Here is an 18835-nt window from a genome sequence, read left to right on the forward strand (position 1 = left end):
CACTACATTGTGAATGCTGACTTTGCTTTCAATGGCTTAGTCACTTCAAAGGTGACAAGATGAAGTGCCACTGTCGTGCTTTACTGATTACATCACAGACCACAGATATGTCAACCAAACTTCCCACTGAATTAAGAGGAAGGAAATCTTAATTATACTTCCTCTCAGTGTATTTTGTGGGTGAAGAAATAATCCTTAATTATGTAAATTCTGCACATCTACATACAGCTAGGACCAAGTTAAGTTCAGAACAATGCAACTGATAATTAACGATTTTTTAAATTTAATTTTTCCTCACCAATTTGAATCAAATTTATGAGTGTTTATGGCAGAGAAGAAAATGTTAGGGGGCACATACGAGATTAATATCCAGGATAAATTTTTATTGTCTCCTATCTTTCAGCAGATTTTCCCTCTTTGATCTCTTTCGTGGTCTTGTCAAGGGTAGCTGTCTGACATTCTCTATTCTTCTTACCTTTTGTTTGGTTTCTTTTAGGTACAGACTTTCTGTTGGCACCAACGAGAAGATTCAGCTGAGTTCCCTCATTGCCGCTTTTCAAGTCACCAGAGACCTGATTGTCACAGAGGGTTAGACGCTGAGGACCTTGTGCTGCAGGTTCTCAGGCTCAGCAGTGACGAGAACAGGGGCCTCTTTACGGGATGAGCTGCTCCCTGGGGCCGTTGGATGACGCCACAATCACCCCCAGTCTTGGAAAACTCTATTCCAGGCATGGGTGGTGGGCAGATGTATAAAAAGGTACCTTGTTTGTGGCTGTTTGGAGCAGAGACGTACAAAACAATTTTAATGTACAGCTGTCTTATGGCACTGCCCACTTTTATTTTATGGAGGGCGGGGGAAGGAGCAAACAACCTTTATTTCAGCCTTAAGGCTTTTACCCTTTACTTGCTTAGATGACAGGACACTGGCCTGCCCTATTTTGTTTCAGAATGTAAGGCTTTCACATCTAACGTGGCCCACATGTCTTCCAAATCAAGATAAACGAACATCTCCAAAATCGAGTATAAATATCATCTGTGGCACTGTTTAGAGTAGGTGTTAATGGATTTCTGGCCAAAACTATTATACTCGTAAAATGGACTCAATTCTCTTAAAAACTGGGGTTTTTCTTTGTTCTCCTGAAGTAGAGGAGTTACTAGCAGATTCCTGATTGTGGTGCAGACAGTAAGAGAAAATTTTCACTTTAAATTATGCCATTAATGGTCAGAGGTACAACACTCACTTATTTAATGCAGGAAGGGCACATGAGATTGAGCCTCACTCTAAACCTGCAACTGCCAAAAGGCTTAGGACCTGTAAACAAATGTAACGATTTATTTTACAGCAGTTATGCTGCATTTAGATCATTCTTCACAATAAAAATAAAGCAGCTTTGTTGTGCTAACGAGTGACTCTTCTTTCCTTAGCCAGTTATAAAGACACTGACTTAATTCCACTTGCATCTATATGAAAACCTTCTCCACCTGATAGCATGGAATAAACTCTGGAGACCGTTCTTTATAAAGGTGTCAAATTCTTGTACTACCTCGCTCCCTAAGGACACCAGCGAAGTTGGTAGCTAATGGTCATGTGGGGCCTCTGAGTACACTGGATGTGATTTTTCAAGATAACCACAAAATTAAAAATTTGCCTAATCCATCCCCAGCTGTCCTGTTGTACGTTTTACAGATGATTTTTTTTCTTAATGGAAAAAATGAAACGGAGTACCAAAAGCTTTTAACTTTCTCCTTCAATGAAAGCCTCCTGTCTTGAAATGTTTTTCTTCAGCAACAAAGGCGGCAGAGGAGAGACTCCTACTTTTTCAACACTGGCCTCCATAAAGCACCTATTATGAAAGCCAAAGGATAAGATGTTGCATTTCTTTAAAATAATTTAAAATATATTAAATTTTCCAAAGGCAGATTTTGTTTGAGGTGTCTTGATTAGATAAATATACACCACTGAAGGAGAACAGTAAGTACTTTTCAGGAGCTATATTTGTTGAGGGGTAGAGCTAAAACTGGCTCATTAGTCCAATGAGGTGAAGCAGCAAAGTCAGACCTCGTACATAAGGATATCGGCTGAAGTGATGACAACACCAATTCTTAACAATTAAGGAGACATCTTCACAACTGTTCCACTTAAGTACTATGGTTTTTAACATACCATCAAGAAAAACACAGTTGTACCTTAATATCTGTTGAGAAAACACAAATAAATATGCTAATGAATGGCAAACAACTGATAACCAGCCATTTGAACAGTCATGCAATTTAGGAATAAATCCTTGTGTAACCTGACAGGAATTTGTCATCTTCACATGCACACCATTGTTTAAAAAAAAAAAAAAAGCCAATTATAGTGTCTATCAGTCAGGAGCATAGCCTCTGAGTCACCTGTAATTAGTTAAGCTAAGTTAATACCTCCTACCAGAGACAGCTCCATGAAAACTTTGTCCTACTGGTCAGAGGGGGGCTAGAGGAAGGAAAGACTTGCCAACATCAAAGCAACTCTTGACACAACAGGAGAGAATTTGAAACGCCACCACTGCCTCTGAAACAGGATAAGGAACAGGCAGAAGCCACACTTCCCAGTAGGGGGAGTTTAAACCTGTTTGCCACTACAGGGAGGCTCACAGGGCCTCGTTACTTATCCAAACATCAGTAACTGCACTTTGAATCAAAACTACTAGAAAGAGTTCAAAATTGTTTATAAGTGGACTGAAGATTTAAGGTAAGGCTCTGCAGCCACGGGAGTGAAATCCCCTCCTCTATGACTGACTCACACGTCATGAGGAAAAAGATCCATGACTCGTCCATTGTAATCTGTTTTTGCTACATTCTATTCACAGTCTCAAAGGGAAATTCTATTTCAATCGAAGACCAGATGTGTGGCCCATTATTCCAGCTACTACTCTGCCAGGAAGATTTATCCTGCTATAAAGAAAAGAGTAAGACTGTAGCATCGCTTAAAAAGTCCTGTATGTGAGGAACTCTTTCATTTTCTTGGGGATTGGCAGTGCTAGCACTTGGTAGGTTGTTAGAAAACTTCGAAGGGCTTTCCGGCATAAGTGCTTCAGTGATGATAGGACCCTAGGAGCTGTCCAGAACTGGACGTGACCGTCCCTTGTCCTGAAACAAAACAGAAAGCAATGCATTAAGGCAGACCCAGGAAATTTGTTTTCACTGTGATGGATGTTACTGTTTCTACTCTGACTTGCACTAGCAGAAGGCTGGAGAGTGAAATGTAACCCTGACTGATGAAATGGATGTCAAAGCTGTGGTGCTGAATAATTAAGGCTGCTGTGAGGATTATAAGAACTCCAGACACCTTTAATACCAAAGTGCTAACTGTCGCACAGACCTTTTTAAATCATACTATGAGTGCAAATGTAACAGGGAAGAGTGCCACCTGCTGAATTATAGATGGTCCCTGTCAGGTGGTCTCTGCCCTAGATGGTTTCCCATATAAATTCTGCATCATCTGAACTTACGCTTCCTTGCAGGCTTGGTCCATTAGTTGTCATGAATTGTAACTCTAATTACATTTAGATTAAATATTAAGAGTAATGATAACCTATATTGGCAGAATATTAGGATTTTATATAATCTTGGATTTCCTTAAAGCCTTCCTCATAGGCAAGAAAATTCTAGATGCTTTCTTTTCTTACAAAGCTACATGGTATACTCAGCAGAAATTGTTGCCCTTCTGTTCAGCTAACAGATACATACCCTGTGGCAATAACTCCACCATGTGGAAAAAATGTGCAGCAAAGACCATTGGTCATAGGAGCAAATGCAATTGGAGTTTTCAGTTCCAGGGCCCAGATCCTGAGGAGTCTGGACGAAAGAGACAAGTATGTTAGCACATCAGCAGACCTCGGGCCAGACCCGTAGGTAATGCTACAATTACTTGCAAACACTAGCTCTGAGCTGTATAAAGAGATTTCTTTTGTTACCTGTCATCTGCCACGGTGGCAAGGTACAAGCCTTCCGGAGAGAAGCACACAGATCTCAGGGAGCTAATGTGGACATCACTGTCATCCATGGGGGGGTCAAGCTGGGTGTGGCTGAGGAGAAAGAAACAGGACAGGAAGCCTGAGTGATGGTCCCCTCCACTGTTTATCTTCATCCCCGGGCAGGAGACCAAACTGCCCTGACTATGGAAAGGTTCAAGACGCATCTTGTACCCTGTATGGAAACCTTGGGATTTGCAGACTAGAAAAGCAGATTGGAAAAACAGTGCATTTCCTAAGTCTCCAAGTATCTTGTGAAGGGGGCAGAAGGGTTACTAACACTCCCTGTACTAGTTTCTTTATGCAAAGTAGGTCAGCCCTCACTTGAACGCCACAGAGCAAACTGAAAGTCTTTTTTAGGCTAAGATACATAATTATAGGACTACCTATTATTTGCTTCATAAAACAACAGATAAAGGGGGAAAAAGTAGACCAAATTTGAGAGAACATGAAAATTCATTTTGGAAATAACAGTTTCGGTAAGAGGATTGTTCTGAACTTGTTAGTACAGTTATTAGTAAATGGAAAGAAAGAGTCACTTTGAGGGTTCTTAATGCTGAATCTAAAGAAGTACAGACAGCCTCATCTATCAGGAGACTTGAAAGCACTTGGTTCTCATTTGAGAACTTAATTGACAAGGAAACACTATTGTCCATCAGCCTTACAATAAGCATCGACTCCCCTGTGTCTTTTACCCAGGTTGCCGGGTCCCCTGCCCAGACTCTAAAAGGGACATGTCTAACCCAAGGCAAGTTTCTCATTGGTCACCACACAGGGAAGTCGGAAGCAGAGATTCAGTCCTTACTGGAGGGACCTCAGCCTCTCGCCAGTGTAGGGGTCCCACATGATGACGTCAGTATCGTAAGAAGCCGTGACAAGCAAGGCAGAGTCAGGGGAGAAATCACAGGAGACAACACTGCTTTGGTGGCCTTCTAGCTTCCGGATCAATGTGTAGGACCGCATGCTCCAGAGAAAGACCTGTGGAGAGTAACAGGTGCCTGGTGAGGGCTGGAAACAGTGCTTAGGACGTGCACAGTGAGCGAAAGGCACAGCAATGTCCTCTTCAGGCCCCGTGGTCAAGCGCGTACTCCACTCCCCTTTCCACGGCTCTTCCAGAACACATCATAGATAGGCTTAAATAAAGTAACAGGTCTGAATTTCTAAGGGGCCTAACCAATGGACATGCTCAAGGAGCTCACTTTCAGAATAGATGGGCCAAACTCAGGAAGACTGCCAGCGAACAAGTATCAGCAAAGGCTTCTGAGTTCTGCTTCTGAGCCCTGTGTGCAAACAAGCAGTACGTGCTGACGAAGACCTAAGCCAAGGGCTATCTTGTCGTTTCCCTTAAAACCAGATGTAGGGGTCACACATGAACTTCAGAGCTGTCAACAAGCGGTGGCACCCTGCCAGGTCCTTTTATACCCCAATATATTCACAGGACCATGGAAATCTGCCCCATGATTACGTCTGACACAGCTCATCACTTGAAACCTTTTTGAGAATCATTCAAAGTAGGATTTTCTCTTCTTTAAGAAAACTCCCTTTCACATAGTCGCAAACCTCAAGTAAATGATTAACCACCTAGGCTGTACCAAATAGTGAATTCTTAACTTTCCCAGTCAGTCACAGCAAACAGTTCCATGCAGATATAAATTCAAACTGTTCCCAAATTGTTATTGGCTTTCTATTATGTTGGTGCAAAAGTAACTGTGGTTTTTGCAATTATTTTTAACCTTTTAAACCGCAATTACTTTTGCACCAACCTAATAATACTTTTTAAAATAACAGACAGGATTTCAGGACAAAATTCAACAAGTAACTGTACGTTACATGATTTGAAATGAAAATCCTAATTAGATAGATTCAAATTAGATGGTTCAAAGGAAATTTGGATCCATATGTGGGTTGTTTAACTCCAAGGGGAAAAGTAATTTAAAAAGCACCCCTTTCCCATTTGTAAAGACAAACAGCTCTCTGACGATGGCAGTCATCTACTCAAACACCTCCTCTCGGTTCACATCAAAGTGCAAATCAAAAGGGAGGTGTGCAAGAGGTCACACCCACCAGCATGCCGTCTGCTGGGGCTGAGTGGCGGGCGGAATTTAAGGACACTTGGCTTGTTTGCCCTCTCACACACAAGGCCAGTTCAGACCTCCAGGTCTTGCTGAACTAAAGCAATAGAGGAAATGGCACCCAATGTGTGAGACTTACGGACTTCTCTCCAGCTGCAGAGCACAGCATGCTGCAGTCAGGGGAGATGGAGCAGCAGTAAACCCACTGCAGATGGCCCGAGAGCACCTGAATCTGTTTACCTGGCAGAGAAAAGGAGCAAACGGTGAGCCGACTCAAAACCACCAAGCAGGAAGACTGAAGAACTGTAGGGATGGTCCGCCCACCCAGTATATCCATCCAGTTCTTTATCAATTGACTCCCAACACCCACTTTTTAATGTAGAGAAATAAATATGACAGAATTTGTCATTTAAATGCCTGAAATCTATGAATATAATAGTCTAACACCCAAAGGAAATCACCTTCTGTGTCACTAAAATCCACAAGATTATTGGAATAAAGGGTGTACATAGATCAGGTTTGATAGATCCCTTCCTTTGATAGCAAAGAACATTCTTTCCAGGTCCCCCACTACCTCAATTATTTTGAAGCACTGTTCTAAACGTGAGACAGTATTTATCTTCAGTTCTCTCTGTAATGGTTTCCCCCTCGTCATACAATTCCCACTCTACACTCTCACCACCCTGCTCCCCTTCTCACCACCAGGGTGTCTGGATGGGCAGTGGTGCAGAGCAATTAGGGCCATATGCTCTGGAGGCAGGCAAACTTAGGTTTGAACCCTGGCTCCACTGTTTACTTGGCCTAGGTCACTCATGTAATCTCTCCAGGTCTCAGTTTTTGGAAAAAACGAAATGCCCGTCCATAGGGAAATGAGTGAATAAAGGGTGGTATATCCACCCTATCAATGCAGCTGAAATTAGGGATGTAGAATAAATTAAGGATGTTGAATAAATTAAGGCAAGTTGTACAGGGCAGAGCCTAGTACCTGGGCACATTACTTTATTCCCCTCCTTGCCTTGAAAAGCCGTAATAACAGGCCTAGTGAATTCCGCCCCTCTCAGTTACCGTACTCAGCTAGTCCTCCCTTCCCAACCCCCAAGTGATTTTCAAAGCCACCTCAGGGACCTTCAAGCTGCCTCTGGACACACATGACAAATGGCGTTGCCTCTGAGAAGCCTTTCTGGTCAGCAGACCTATCTTAGGTTGTGTGATTACAAGTTCCATAGTAACGGGCAGAAACTACCTCGAGTTTTCTTAGTGATTAGATGCCTTCAGATGAGGACAATACAAGCACCTCCTTAGTTGTTTGGACAAATTATCAGGCTCGTTTCTAAGAGGGTAAGAGACAGATCCCCTGTCATAATTTGGGGAACAATCGTGGCTCAAGCAAAAGTGCCGGTGCCTGGGTATTATCAGTGATGAGTGTGCCTCCTCAGGAACTATCCACATCACTTCTTCCTTCCACTTCCCTCTTGCCCCTGCAGCCCAGCCCACATGGGGGAGAAAACGATCAAGCAATGAATTCCGTCTCTATGTCACCAGAGATAAGTGGGATTCTTTACTGGGCCGCTCCTATATATAATTCTGCTCAAGGGAGAATTCCATAAAAGCTGACCCCCTCTAGCCTGGGAGAATTCTTTTGACCTGGATTCTACTGCACAAAGAAACTTTATTTCTCACAGGAAGTACCCAACATGGATGACTTCCTCTAGGTCAGTGGTTCTCACTCTGGGGACACTATGCCCTCCACATGGACATGGGCAATGTCTGGAGACATTTTGGTTGTCACAACTGTAGAGTGCTACAGGCCAGGGATGGTTCTCAACATTCTAGAATGGAGAGGACAACCCACAACAAAGAATTATGCAGCCCAAAATGTCAATAGCGCCATGGCTGAGAAAACGCCTTCTGCATCACGTATTTTCAATAGAAGTGATACCAGGAGTGGCGAAAACTGGTTCTTGATGGCCAAAATAACCCTCTCTTTCTTACGTACAAAGCATAAATATGCGTTCAGTACATACATAGATATATACAGTACATCTTTGGGACTAAAATCTTCCAGGGTTGGAGGGTGATTGGGAAAAGTATGTCTAAAAGGCTCCTTAGGGAGCAGTGATAGAAACAGGCTGAGAAACACTCTTCTGGGTAAAAGTGCCGTTGGTAGAAAAAGGGACAGATAACAACAGTGTTTTGCGAGTTGCCAAGGAGGCCATCACCGTCATACCATGTTTATTCAGGTCCCAGATGCGAAGAGTCTTATCACGAGACGCCGAGACCAAAATCAAACTACCACTGGGTGTGAAGCTCAGATCTCTTACGACATCTTGGTGGCCGGAAAGATTCAAAAGCAGGAGCCCTGGAGAGGAAGAGAAGCCCTCGGTCAGTGGGAGAAGTGGCACCCGGTCTGCCAGTCACAGCTATACCCCCCAGCCAACTGGGATGCTGGCGGCCCTTCTGGCCCCTGCTCGGACGGAACGTGAACACAAGCCCCCAGAGCCTTGTGCCAGCCAGAAATGACCTACCTGTCTGTACCTCCCAAATCTTGATCTGTCCATCATTGAGTCCTGTAGCAAGGATCAGGCAAGAGACATCTGGCACTTGGGGGTGGTGGCGTGCCCAGGGCTTCCTGCTGGGTGGAGAAGGCCACGGGCTGAAGGCCAAACCCCAGACGATCTGCCCACAGTCCAGGGTCTTCTCCTTTGGGCTGCCTCGCCCTTTTGTATCATTTTTGCTGCTTCGGCTTTTGGCTTCGAACTCTTTAGGAATGCTGGGGGAAGGAGAGAGTTCTTAATGAGTCTGACATTGTCACCAAGTCAACCATCTTTTCATCGTGGGGTGTCAAAGACTTTAAAACCCTAAAAACAAACTGGCTTTCGCTGAATTCTGTTGTTTTTCTGAAAATCACCATTGTACTTAAATATATGTATTATTATGTGTAAGCATAGTTTGTCCATATTAGCTATTATTTGTCTCATTTCCAAATTTTCTAGTTTTCTTTATTTAGTTTTCAATTATAGTTGACATTCTTTATTGTTCTTACAATTTAAAATAATTGTTTTTAAACAATTACTTAGTTTTCAGAATTTTAAGCTTTAAAAACAACTTTTTCAGACTATACATTTATATCAGACTTAAGTCTAGATACGAAGTCGCTTGTAGTTAGAGTGGGGGCTCAATAAACAATGCATGGCCTCGGCATTATCATTAAACTGACCATAAAAGGAACTGAAAATCATGATTTAAAAAGCACACAGCCATCTTGGACAGCTGCAAAAACATAAGGAAATGACACAATGTCCTCAAACATTCTCTCATCACTAGATTTGAAGCAATTTCTGAGTTTTAACTACTATACAATTAATTACATGATGAAAATCGGTATACGTAAATAGATGACCCCCTTTCTGAGCTTCCGAATCGCCAGGAGAACATTCTTAAGGTCCTCGATGCCTATGGCCAGTCTTCCTTCCAGAAAATGCACAACTTTATGCCTCCGGACTCCAGCAGTGTACAGAGTCCCCATCTCAGTGAACTCTCATCAGCGTTATCCACTATCATGGCCACCCGTTTCAGACTAAACGTATAAAAAACTTAAATCTAATATGCATTTTATAGAAATGCCCAAAGCAAAACAAATGAGACCCTCAAGGGCAGGGGCTATGGTTGATTTATTTCTGGATTCTCAGCCCTTATTTCAGCTTCAGGCAAAGATTGGCAACAAATGTTGGCTGAATAAATAAATGAACACAAAGAGTTGCCCTGGGACAAATGAAAAAATGCAAATGCTGGCCCCTCTGACTGGAGGCTCACAGCTTCAGACGCTGGGACCTGCCCAACCCAAAGAAAGAAAAACTAGTTCATATCAGAAACTAATCGTGACAGATAATTAAAAGACAAATACCCAATTTAAAAATGGGCAAGGATCTGAAGACAATTCCCAAAGAAAGTATACAAGGGCCAAGAAGCACACGAGAAAATGCTCAATGTCAGTGGCCGTGAAGGGAATGAAAATCAAAACCACAATGAGATGCCACCTCACACCAACGAGGAGGGCTATGCTGTAATAAAAAAGACAGACAATAACAAGTATTGGTGAGGCTGTGGGGAATTTGTGGGGAAAACTCACACATTGCTGGTGGGATCGTACAATGGTCCAGCCACTTTGGAAAAGTCTAACAGTTCCTCAGTTAAACATAGAAAACATAAGAAATCATATGTCCACACAAAAACTTGTAAATAACTGTTCATAGCAGCATTAATCACAATAGCCAAAGCTGAAAACAACTCAACTGTCCACCAACTGACATATATAAACAAAATGTGGTATTTCCATATAATGAAATATTTGGCAATAAAAGGAAATAAGGGGCGGCCGGATGGCTCAGTTGGTTTGAACGCGAACTCTGAACAACAGGGTTGCCGGTTTGATTTCCACATGGGCCAGTGAGCTGCGCCCTCCACAACTAGATTGAAGACAACAAGCTGCCGCTGAGCTGCCGGAGGGGCAGCCGATTAGCTCAGTTGATTAGAGCGCGAGCTCTCAACAACAAGGTTGCCGGTTCAATTCCCGCATGGGATGGTGGGCTGCGCCCCCTGCAACTAAAGATTGAAAACGGCAACTGGACTTGGAGCTGAGCTGCGCCCTCCCCAACTAGACTGAAGGACAATGACTTGGAGCTGATGGGCCCTGGAAAAACACACTGTTCTCCAATATTCCCCAATAAAATGTATAAATAAAAAAAGGAAATAAAGTACTGATAACAAGCCATTAACATGGATAACTGTGAAAACATTATGTTAAGTGAACATAAGTCAAACAGTGAAAAAATTAGGGGTCGGCCCGGTGGCTCAGGCGGTTAGAGCTCCATGCTCCTAACGCCGAAGGCTGCCGGTTCGATTCCCACATGGGCCAGTGGGCTCTCAACCACAAGGTTGCCGGTTCAACTCCTCGAGTCTCTCAAGGGATGGTGGGCAGTGCCCCCTGCAACTAAGATTGAACACGGCACCTTGAGCCGAGATGCCGCTGATCTCCTAGCTGGCTCAGTTGGTTGGAGCCCGTCCTCTCAACCACAAGGTTGCCGGTTCATTTCCCCCACGGGATGGTGGGCTGCGCCCCCTGCAACTAGAAACGGCAACTGGGCCTGGAGCTGAGCTGCGCCCTCCACAACTAAGATTGAAAGGCCAACAACTTGACTTGGAAAAATGGCCTGGAAGTACACTCTGTTCCCCAATAAAGTCCTGTTCCTCTTCCCCAATAAAATCTTTTTTAAAAAAATTTGTAAAAAAATTAAGAAAAAAAAAGTAAACAAATTATATGATTCGATTAATATGAAATGTCCAGGAAAAGGCAAATCTAAAACGACAAAAAGTAGATTAATAGCTGCTCAGAGCTGGAGAACAGAGGGGTTTAGAGAGTGCCGGCTAAGGGATGTGGGGTTTCTTTTTGGAGTAATGAAAATGTTCTGCGATTGATCATGGTGATAGATGTGCGACTGTGAATATACTAAATGGCACTGAATTGTGTACTTTAAATGGGCCAGTTGTAGGGTGTGTAAATTATATCTCAATAAAGCTGTCTAAAAACACTTGGGGCTAACATAATCTCGATAGAATTCATTTTCCCATGTACAGAATGTGGGGCTCTGGAAACCCCAATGATCAATTCCGCAACCTTTCAGCCATGTTCCCTCCCCTGTTCTTGGCCAGGGAAACCCAAGAGTAGAGAGTACTGTACTTTGCCGTGTATAATACGCTCCCGTGTAAAACGCACATCCACAGTTTGGGCCCAAACTTGCAGGTGGGGAAAAAAATCTCGTTTTAATTTTTTCAAATTTTTATTTGTTTACCTTTAGGTACTTGGTTTTTGTCTTATAAAGGAATTTTAGCATTTATTTTTTAACATATTATGGTACAAGAAATTTTATGTACTGGTAACAAATTTATGGTACTTACGCATCATAGGAGGCCAAGAACTCTTCAGTTGTTGCGCATTCTTCTAAGTTCAACAAAACCGATTATCGTACTCCAGGGTATTATATTATTTTGCATACGGATATCGTTATTGATTTCTAGAGTTACCCTTTTAATTCATAACCATAAATAAAAGGATTAAAAACATTTATAGAGATACAGAATTTGTACTACCCATGTACAATGCGCATCCTTTTTTCCCCCCTCATAAATTAGGGCAGAGAAGTGGCAAATTACGGTAATTTGGGAAAGGGCTCATGTCCCCAGCATGAGGACTCCTTTGGGTGCCAGAGTACTTACAACTGTTCCTCCAACGGCCAGGGGATCAGCTTGACAATGCAGTGTCCTTGAGACCAAGCAAACCAGGCTCCATCTGGGGAGAAGGCCACACTCCAGGTTTCACAGCTTGACTTCCAATCAAACTGGTGGGGGCGTCCGGGCTTCAGTTCAGCCAGCAGCAGTGGTTCCTCTGGGACAGGAGACAGCATGCTTCCAACCAGCACCTTCACTACGCTCCCTGACCACCAACCACCTCACTGACTCAGACACAGGAAAGCCACTGTCTCCTTATAGCTAAGGGTGACACTGTGTATGTGGTAGGGAGTGGTCATTTAAGTGACCTGGGGCAGTCACAGTAGCCACAGGCCACATTCCACCCCGGTTACAAAGTCCTGGCACTCTCCTACTACTGGTTAACCATGACTCTGAGTAACCTTTGGGCGGGTAAACCCAGTGAATGGAGGACTCATTTTCCTATGAATGCTTGAAGAGAAAGGAAGGAGAGACCCGACTAGGCAAGGATCCTGTCAGATGGCAGATTAGGAGGCTTTCAAATGTATTTAAATTCTCCTCAAAAGAACCTGCTATGGGCAAACAGGTGAAAACAGAGTATCTGAAATTCAAAGGCTCCCTCTCTCTCACCTGCCTCCCCATTATCAAGGCTAAAATAAAATGCTCAGCACTGGGCTTGCTTCCTCTCGCTTAGACCTCTTGATATGGCCTCCCACTTCTATCTCCTCTCTGTTCTCATTTAAGACGTTATCCCATCTTGCCCAGGTCTTTTACAAGACTCTCCAGATTCATTTTCATGCCCCTTAGCCACCCGACTAAAGCTGAAAGACATCACATTCCGCCATTTCTTTCATGTACATTCCACCTGCCTACACAATAAAGGCAGCTGAGCCTGGGCTTCCCCCCCCCACACCATGGGCTCTGGCATCCTTTGAGTTACGTCTCCCCAAACACCACAATCTGGCCTCACCAGAGTCGTGCCTGAGGAGCTCATTCGCATTCACAACTGGACTCATTTTCTGAATGAGAATCCTACCTAGATTAGCAACTGAGAAGTGTGTACCCTGATCTCACACTATGAGAGGGAAGTAAGTCCCACTCGACTTATGCAGTAACTAACTTCCCTCTGCCCTACCCACACCCCTAGAATTTAAGCACCCTTGCTCCAAAATACCAAAACAGTTTCATCCGGCCTCGTTTTTCATCGGCCTGAAGGGCAGTTCAAGTCTCTACTCCAATGGCAAGTTTTCAATGGCTGACGAAGAAGCTCATAAGTTAAAAGCCTTCAGAATTGATTTTGGGACCACTATGATTGTGGCATACACTACTATAAAAGCTGGCCTCCATCCTCAGTGAGGTCACTTCTTGGTGGGTTATGTTCCACTTTAACAGCTTCGAGACTTTCACCCTTTTATAGATACTAATTTAAACAGCCCACATGTCATACGTCTTAGGACACATCTTTATATATCTTCTCACAGTTTGATTTAGTTGAAATCAGGATGTAGCCTACAAGCAATGACTTTTCACAGTTAAATACAGTATTTTTTCAGTGTACATAATGGCAATATGATCCATAATATCTTGGACTCAATGAAACAGATGGTAAAGAATGCATATATACATACATAATATTTATGTATCTACATGTATTTTCTGGTGTATGTATTATAGAAAAACACACGGCTATATCTTATTTTGTAACGCGCGTGTGTTGCTGAAAATTCTGTCTTTAAATAGAATTTTAATAAATCGTATCAAGACTTTGGTGGCTTTGCTATTTAAAGAAAATTTAAGGAAACTTCCTTTATATTCACTCCCTGAGGTTTTATGTGTAAATCTAAAATATTAGGTCTAAATTGGTGTTTGTATCGGCCCACGCATTATAATTCCTCCTAGAAATGTGTTATGTGCTTGCACATGTGATCCTTTTATTTAAACCATTCCTTGTCTGTAGAAGCACACTCTTTTGGATGTATTTGCATGGTACGAATATTTTACTTTCTATTTTAAAGCCAAAGCAGGTCTCCTGATGTTACATGGCAATCCTGCAACAGTTTCTTCATTCTCATTACTTCCAGGTTATTTTCTCATGGTGACACAGCCCTCCTCTCCTTCATGGAGTCCAGCGGGTCTCAACTGGACGTAATTTTGCTCCCTGGGGATAGTGGCAATGTCTGGAGACATTCTGGGTGTCATAACGGGGTGGTGCTGCTGGTATCTAATGGGTGGAGGCCATGGATTCTGCTAAACATCCTACAATGGGGGGGGGTTACAGGACAGCCCCCCCACGAAGAATTATCTGGCCCAAAATGTTAGTAGTGCTGAGGCTGAGAAACCGGATGTAGTCAAATATTAATGACACTGACTGATCTGAGGCCCATTTTCATCAGTTGAGCTGGCTGAAAATTTCTTTTTTCCTTCCTGACAACATTTACCCTTGGCTCACTTCCTCCATAACATGCACACTATCCACCCTTTAAGACACCATGGAGGCTCTTAGAATCAGGGGTCATCCTTGATTGCTCTCTTTTCTTAACCTGCCAATCCAAATCCATTAGCAAGTTCTATCAAATCTGTTTCCAAAAAGCTTGGCAAACCTACCGTCCTTTCATCTCCACGGCTACTATTCTAATCTACGCAACATCACCTCTCACTAAGCAGCCTTCCAACTGCTCTCCCAGCTCCTGCTCTGGCCCCTACCACCCATTCTCCTCACCTCCCAAAGTAATCAGTTTCAATCACTTTTAGAATAAAATCCCAAACGCTTCACCCTCCCCTCAAAGCCCTGCAGAAGCTGGCTCCTGCCTTTGTCTCCCACCTGGGCTTCTATCTCTCCTCTGTCCCTGGCTCTAGCACAGTAGTTTTGTCTCACCCCTTGACTATGCTCAATAAGTTCCAACCTCAGGGCCTTTGCACCAGCTCTTCTCCTCCTCCCCTGGAATGCCCCTCCATGGCTGGCACCTTCTCTTCACTCAGGTCTCAGCTCAAATGACAGCTCCTTAGAGAGCCCTTCTCTGACCCCAGGTCAAGCTCCTTCACAACTCACTTTATTTTCTTTACAGCACAATCACTCATATTATTATCTGTCTTCCCCAACTAAGATATCAACTCCACGGGAGCAAGGAACTTGTATGTTTATCCCCAGTACCTAGCAGAGCTCCTGGCAGAGAGCAAGCAGTCAGTAAATATTTGTTGAGTAACATATACATGGTATACCTCTTAAATTATAAATTAAATGAAGCTCCTTAAACTATTACGATGCCTATGTGAAACATTTCACATGACATGCTTCTTAAACATGAGCCAGACCCAGATTTCACACACTATCTCTGTGATTTGGGGATTTAATCTCTTGCTATTTCAGGCTCAGGAATCCAGGAGCTAAAAGAAGAAAGAACCCAGTAACTTCTGTCTGTTGGTTTCTAGAACTAAGGAAATTCAGAAGGGGAGTTTGGGCCCCATGTAAACCTGGCTGCTGGAAAAGCAATCCATAATTAGTGCTGAACGTAAAAATAAAAGCAGAGAGGACCCAGCTTCATCTGGGATTGTACCTGCTGTAGCCCTTCTTGGTGAAAAAGGCAGGGTTTTCTAATTTAAACATTGGGATGTGTATGGACACACATGCTGAATGGAAAGATATTGATTATAGGTCTCTTCTGTGAAAGGAGATTCGCCTTAACACAGAAATAGTAGCTATGCCTCTAGCTGGCAGGAAGCAAGATGATTTGTCTTGCCTCGGGATCTTTACATTAGATGTCCCGTTAGCCTGGAAAACTCTGCCTGGCTGGCCCTAGATCTTTGCCTGGCTGCTCCATATTACAGTTCAGGGCTGGGTGCTGATGTCACCTTCTCAGAACCCTTCCTGGCCTCATTACCTGAAGTGGCCCAGTCATGTTCCTTTCACTCTATTTAATTTTCTTTATAACCATCACTCACCCATCTTTTCTTGATTGCTTGTTTTTATGTATTGTCTCTCTTCCCCATTCCCACCCCAAACTTGCCTATCTGTTGGCTGCTACTGGGCTGCGCTGTCCAATAGAATAACTATTAGCCACATGTGGCCACTGCCTATTTGAAACGTGGTGAGTCCAAATTAAGATGGGCTGTTATGTATATAATACACACCGTATCTTGAAGACTTAATCCAAAAATAATCTAAAATATATCAATAACTAATCATGATTACATGTTGAAATAATATTTTAGATATGTTGGACTGACAAAGACAGTTTTAAAATTAATTTCACCTGTGTTTTTTTTTAATGCAACTACTAGAACACTTGAAGTTACTTACGTGGCTCACATTATATTTCTATTGGCCAGTGCTGGTCTAGAGAGTGCTTGCTGAGTGCCTGGCACATAGCAGACACTCAATAAACATTTGTTAAATGAATACATGAATTCTAACCACCCTCTGAAGATATCTACTGGTGTCCATTGTAATCCCATTACAATAGGCTTTATTCAGTTTCAAAAGAATGTAAAACTCTCAGGCTTTTTTTTTTTTTTTTTTTTTTACCCGTAGCTTGGCAGTTCTCAACAGCTCTGCCCACACCCCAAAACACAGTCGTTAATCATTAGGAAAAACCCAGAACTGGAAACAGATTCCTGCTAAAAAGGGAGGTTAGCTACAGATAGCTTTCAGATTTAACTATAAGGCGTCAATGAAAATGACAGCGGAAGCTATAAAAAGATTCACATAAGATTCAGACAAACAGTAGGGGCCATTTATAAAGACTTCTATGGGTAACACAGTCACTGAAAAGAAAGCCCTTATCTAGATGGGAAGGCAGAGAGAGCTGCCTCTACACCTTTTACTGAATGCCTGACTCCAGCAAACAAAGAAATGTCATTTCCCAAATTAAAAAGTTACACTACCCCAGGGAATACCCTGATTTCAACCTACCCACCCACAATCCCTGCTCCATCAAAGGAGCCAGGGAAACAAACGTCAACAATCAGAATTCTCCAGGCCAGGTTGAAGCTTTAACTTCACTGCAAGAATACAAAGAGGTTCTGAGCCCTAGGCCTTGACCCCTGCTGAGGATTTTCCCTAAGGAAACTGCCTGTGAGCGTGGGGGTACACTCAACAGTTGGGACTCCCAGAAATAAATTCCAAACCCATACCAAGTTTTTACATAGGTGAGGTTTAGGGGTACGGTGGCTGAAAGAGAACGAGGGACGTCTGGAGGTTTTGCCTCTGCATAACGAGCACACCATTCCCACTGAGACTGCAAGATCATTTGGGCTGGCTCTGAAGTACACCCAATATTCTCCCACTTCCACCCGGTCTCCTGATGACAGCTGTTAACAAGGACAGGCAAGTGTGCACCTCACCCATCGGTGTACCCTAAACTTGTCCTATCACATATGTCACCAGGGGTCAGCAAACCTGGCCCCTCTCCACTAGAATCAATCTTCACTGGGAAAGGCTCAGAATATAAATATATATATACATACATACATAGATATATATGCATAAAATTTACCCCAGGCCCCATTTTTACGACTAGGCAAGTTTAGGAAGCTCCCAAGCACCACTGAGGCAGGTATTATTATTTTCCCATCTTTGCAGATACAAAACTGACACTTAGGGGGACGGGGTGGTTAAGTGGCTTGTCCTCGACCGCACAGCTTGTAAAGGGCAGAGCCCGACTCTCACCCAGACCTGCGAGTGCGTCACCGGGTACCTGGGCAGCCACTCCCTTGGGTGTCACCCCTTTAGGGCTTGGTGCACCCCGGGTCCCACCCCGGCGGAGGTGTCGGGCCCCGGGCGCCCCCCACTGTTGGCAGAGGGTGGAGATCCCCGCCACGCAGGCCCGTTCTCTCCGGGTCCTGCCGGCGGCGGCGAAGGCGGTGGCGACCGCTGACAGCGAAAGTGAAACAAAGCTGGGCGCCGGGCGCGCTCCCCGCCGCCTGCTCGCGCGGACGGCCCAGGCCGGGCGCCGCGGCCGCGTCCTCCTCCCACGGCCGAGCGCCCCCACCCCACCCCGGGCGAGCAGGCCTGGTCCCGCCGGGCGGGAACGATGCGCCCCGGGCCCACTCACCTCCGGCCTCCATGGAGGACGCGCGCAGCCCCGCGGCAGGCGGCGGGCGCATCAGCCCCCCGGGCCGCCGGCCCTCATGCCGCCCCCGCGCCGGCCCCCGCCCCGGTCCCGGCCCCGCCGAGCCCGCAGCCTCCGGGAGAGGCCATCAGCTGCTTCCCGTCACATGGCGGCGAGCGCGGGCGGGGACGCGCGGGGGGCGGGGCGCAGACAGGATGAAACCGGGTGCGGGCGACGGGGCCGAGGGGGAAACGGGGCGCCGGGGAGCACGGGGCGGGGAGCACGGGGAGCACGGGGCGGGGAGCGGAGCGCAGGGACACCGGGAAGGGGCAGGTGAGGGCGCTCAGGATAAAAAGCCGCCAAGGGGAAAGGGGGGAACGCAGAAAGGGGGTCAGGTGAACGGCGACCCGGTAATAGCGACAGTGCGAGGGCTGAAAAC

General features: G+C 44.6%; 2 protein-coding genes across 4 annotated transcripts in view; one reads left to right on the plus strand and one right to left on the minus strand.

The window, feature by feature from the left end:
• RFC5 (replication factor C subunit 5) overlaps positions 1-1918 on the plus strand; it is a 37565-nt gene extending 35647 nt beyond the window's left edge. For 2 of the 3 annotated variants that reach the window (XM_081036479.1, XM_081036478.1), the window contains exon 11: positions 497-1917. In XM_081036479.1, the coding sequence (XP_080892605.1) occupies positions 497-593 (97 nt within the window). In that variant the 3' untranslated portion in view covers positions 594-1917. Of the gene's footprint in view, positions 1-496 lie in introns of all 3 variants that reach the window. The other variant, XM_081036476.1, reaches the window with a different exon arrangement.
• A 215-nt stretch (positions 1919-2133) lies between these two features.
• On the minus strand, positions 2134-18579 carry WSB2 (WD repeat and SOCS box containing 2). Its single transcript, XM_081036475.1, has 9 exons — positions 18400-18579; positions 12359-12527; positions 8611-8855; positions 8313-8444; positions 6225-6325; positions 4819-4991; positions 3957-4067; positions 3730-3837; positions 2134-3129 (listed from the first exon to the last, which is right to left on the minus strand). Exons 1-9 carry the CDS (start codon positions 18449-18451, stop codon positions 2967-2969), a joined length of 1254 nt encoding a protein of 417 aa, XP_080892601.1. The 5' UTR covers positions 18452-18579; the 3' UTR covers positions 2134-2966.
• Positions 18580-18835: the final 256 nt, after the last annotated feature.

This window comes from Rhinolophus hipposideros (genome assembly GCF_964194185.1).
Source record: "Rhinolophus hipposideros genome assembly, chromosome: 24".
Lineage (NCBI taxonomy): Eukaryota > Metazoa > Chordata > Mammalia > Chiroptera > Rhinolophidae > Rhinolophus > Rhinolophus hipposideros.

Excerpts from the sequence above, each read along its gene's own strand:
- WSB2 (XM_081036475.1), bottom strand. The coding sequence starts at position 18,451 with ATGCGCCCGCCGCCTGCCGCGGGGCTGCGCGCGTCCTCCATGGAGGCC. Across the intron at positions 12,528-18,399 it reads GTCCTCCATGGAGGCCGGAG|AGGAACCACTGCTGCTGGCT; the intron begins GTGAGTGGGCCC and ends CTCCTGTCCCAG. Across the intron at positions 8,856-12,358 it reads TGGCCGTTGGAGGAACAGTT|CATTCCTAAAGAGTTCGAAG; the intron begins GTAAGTACTCTG and ends TCCTTCCCCCAG.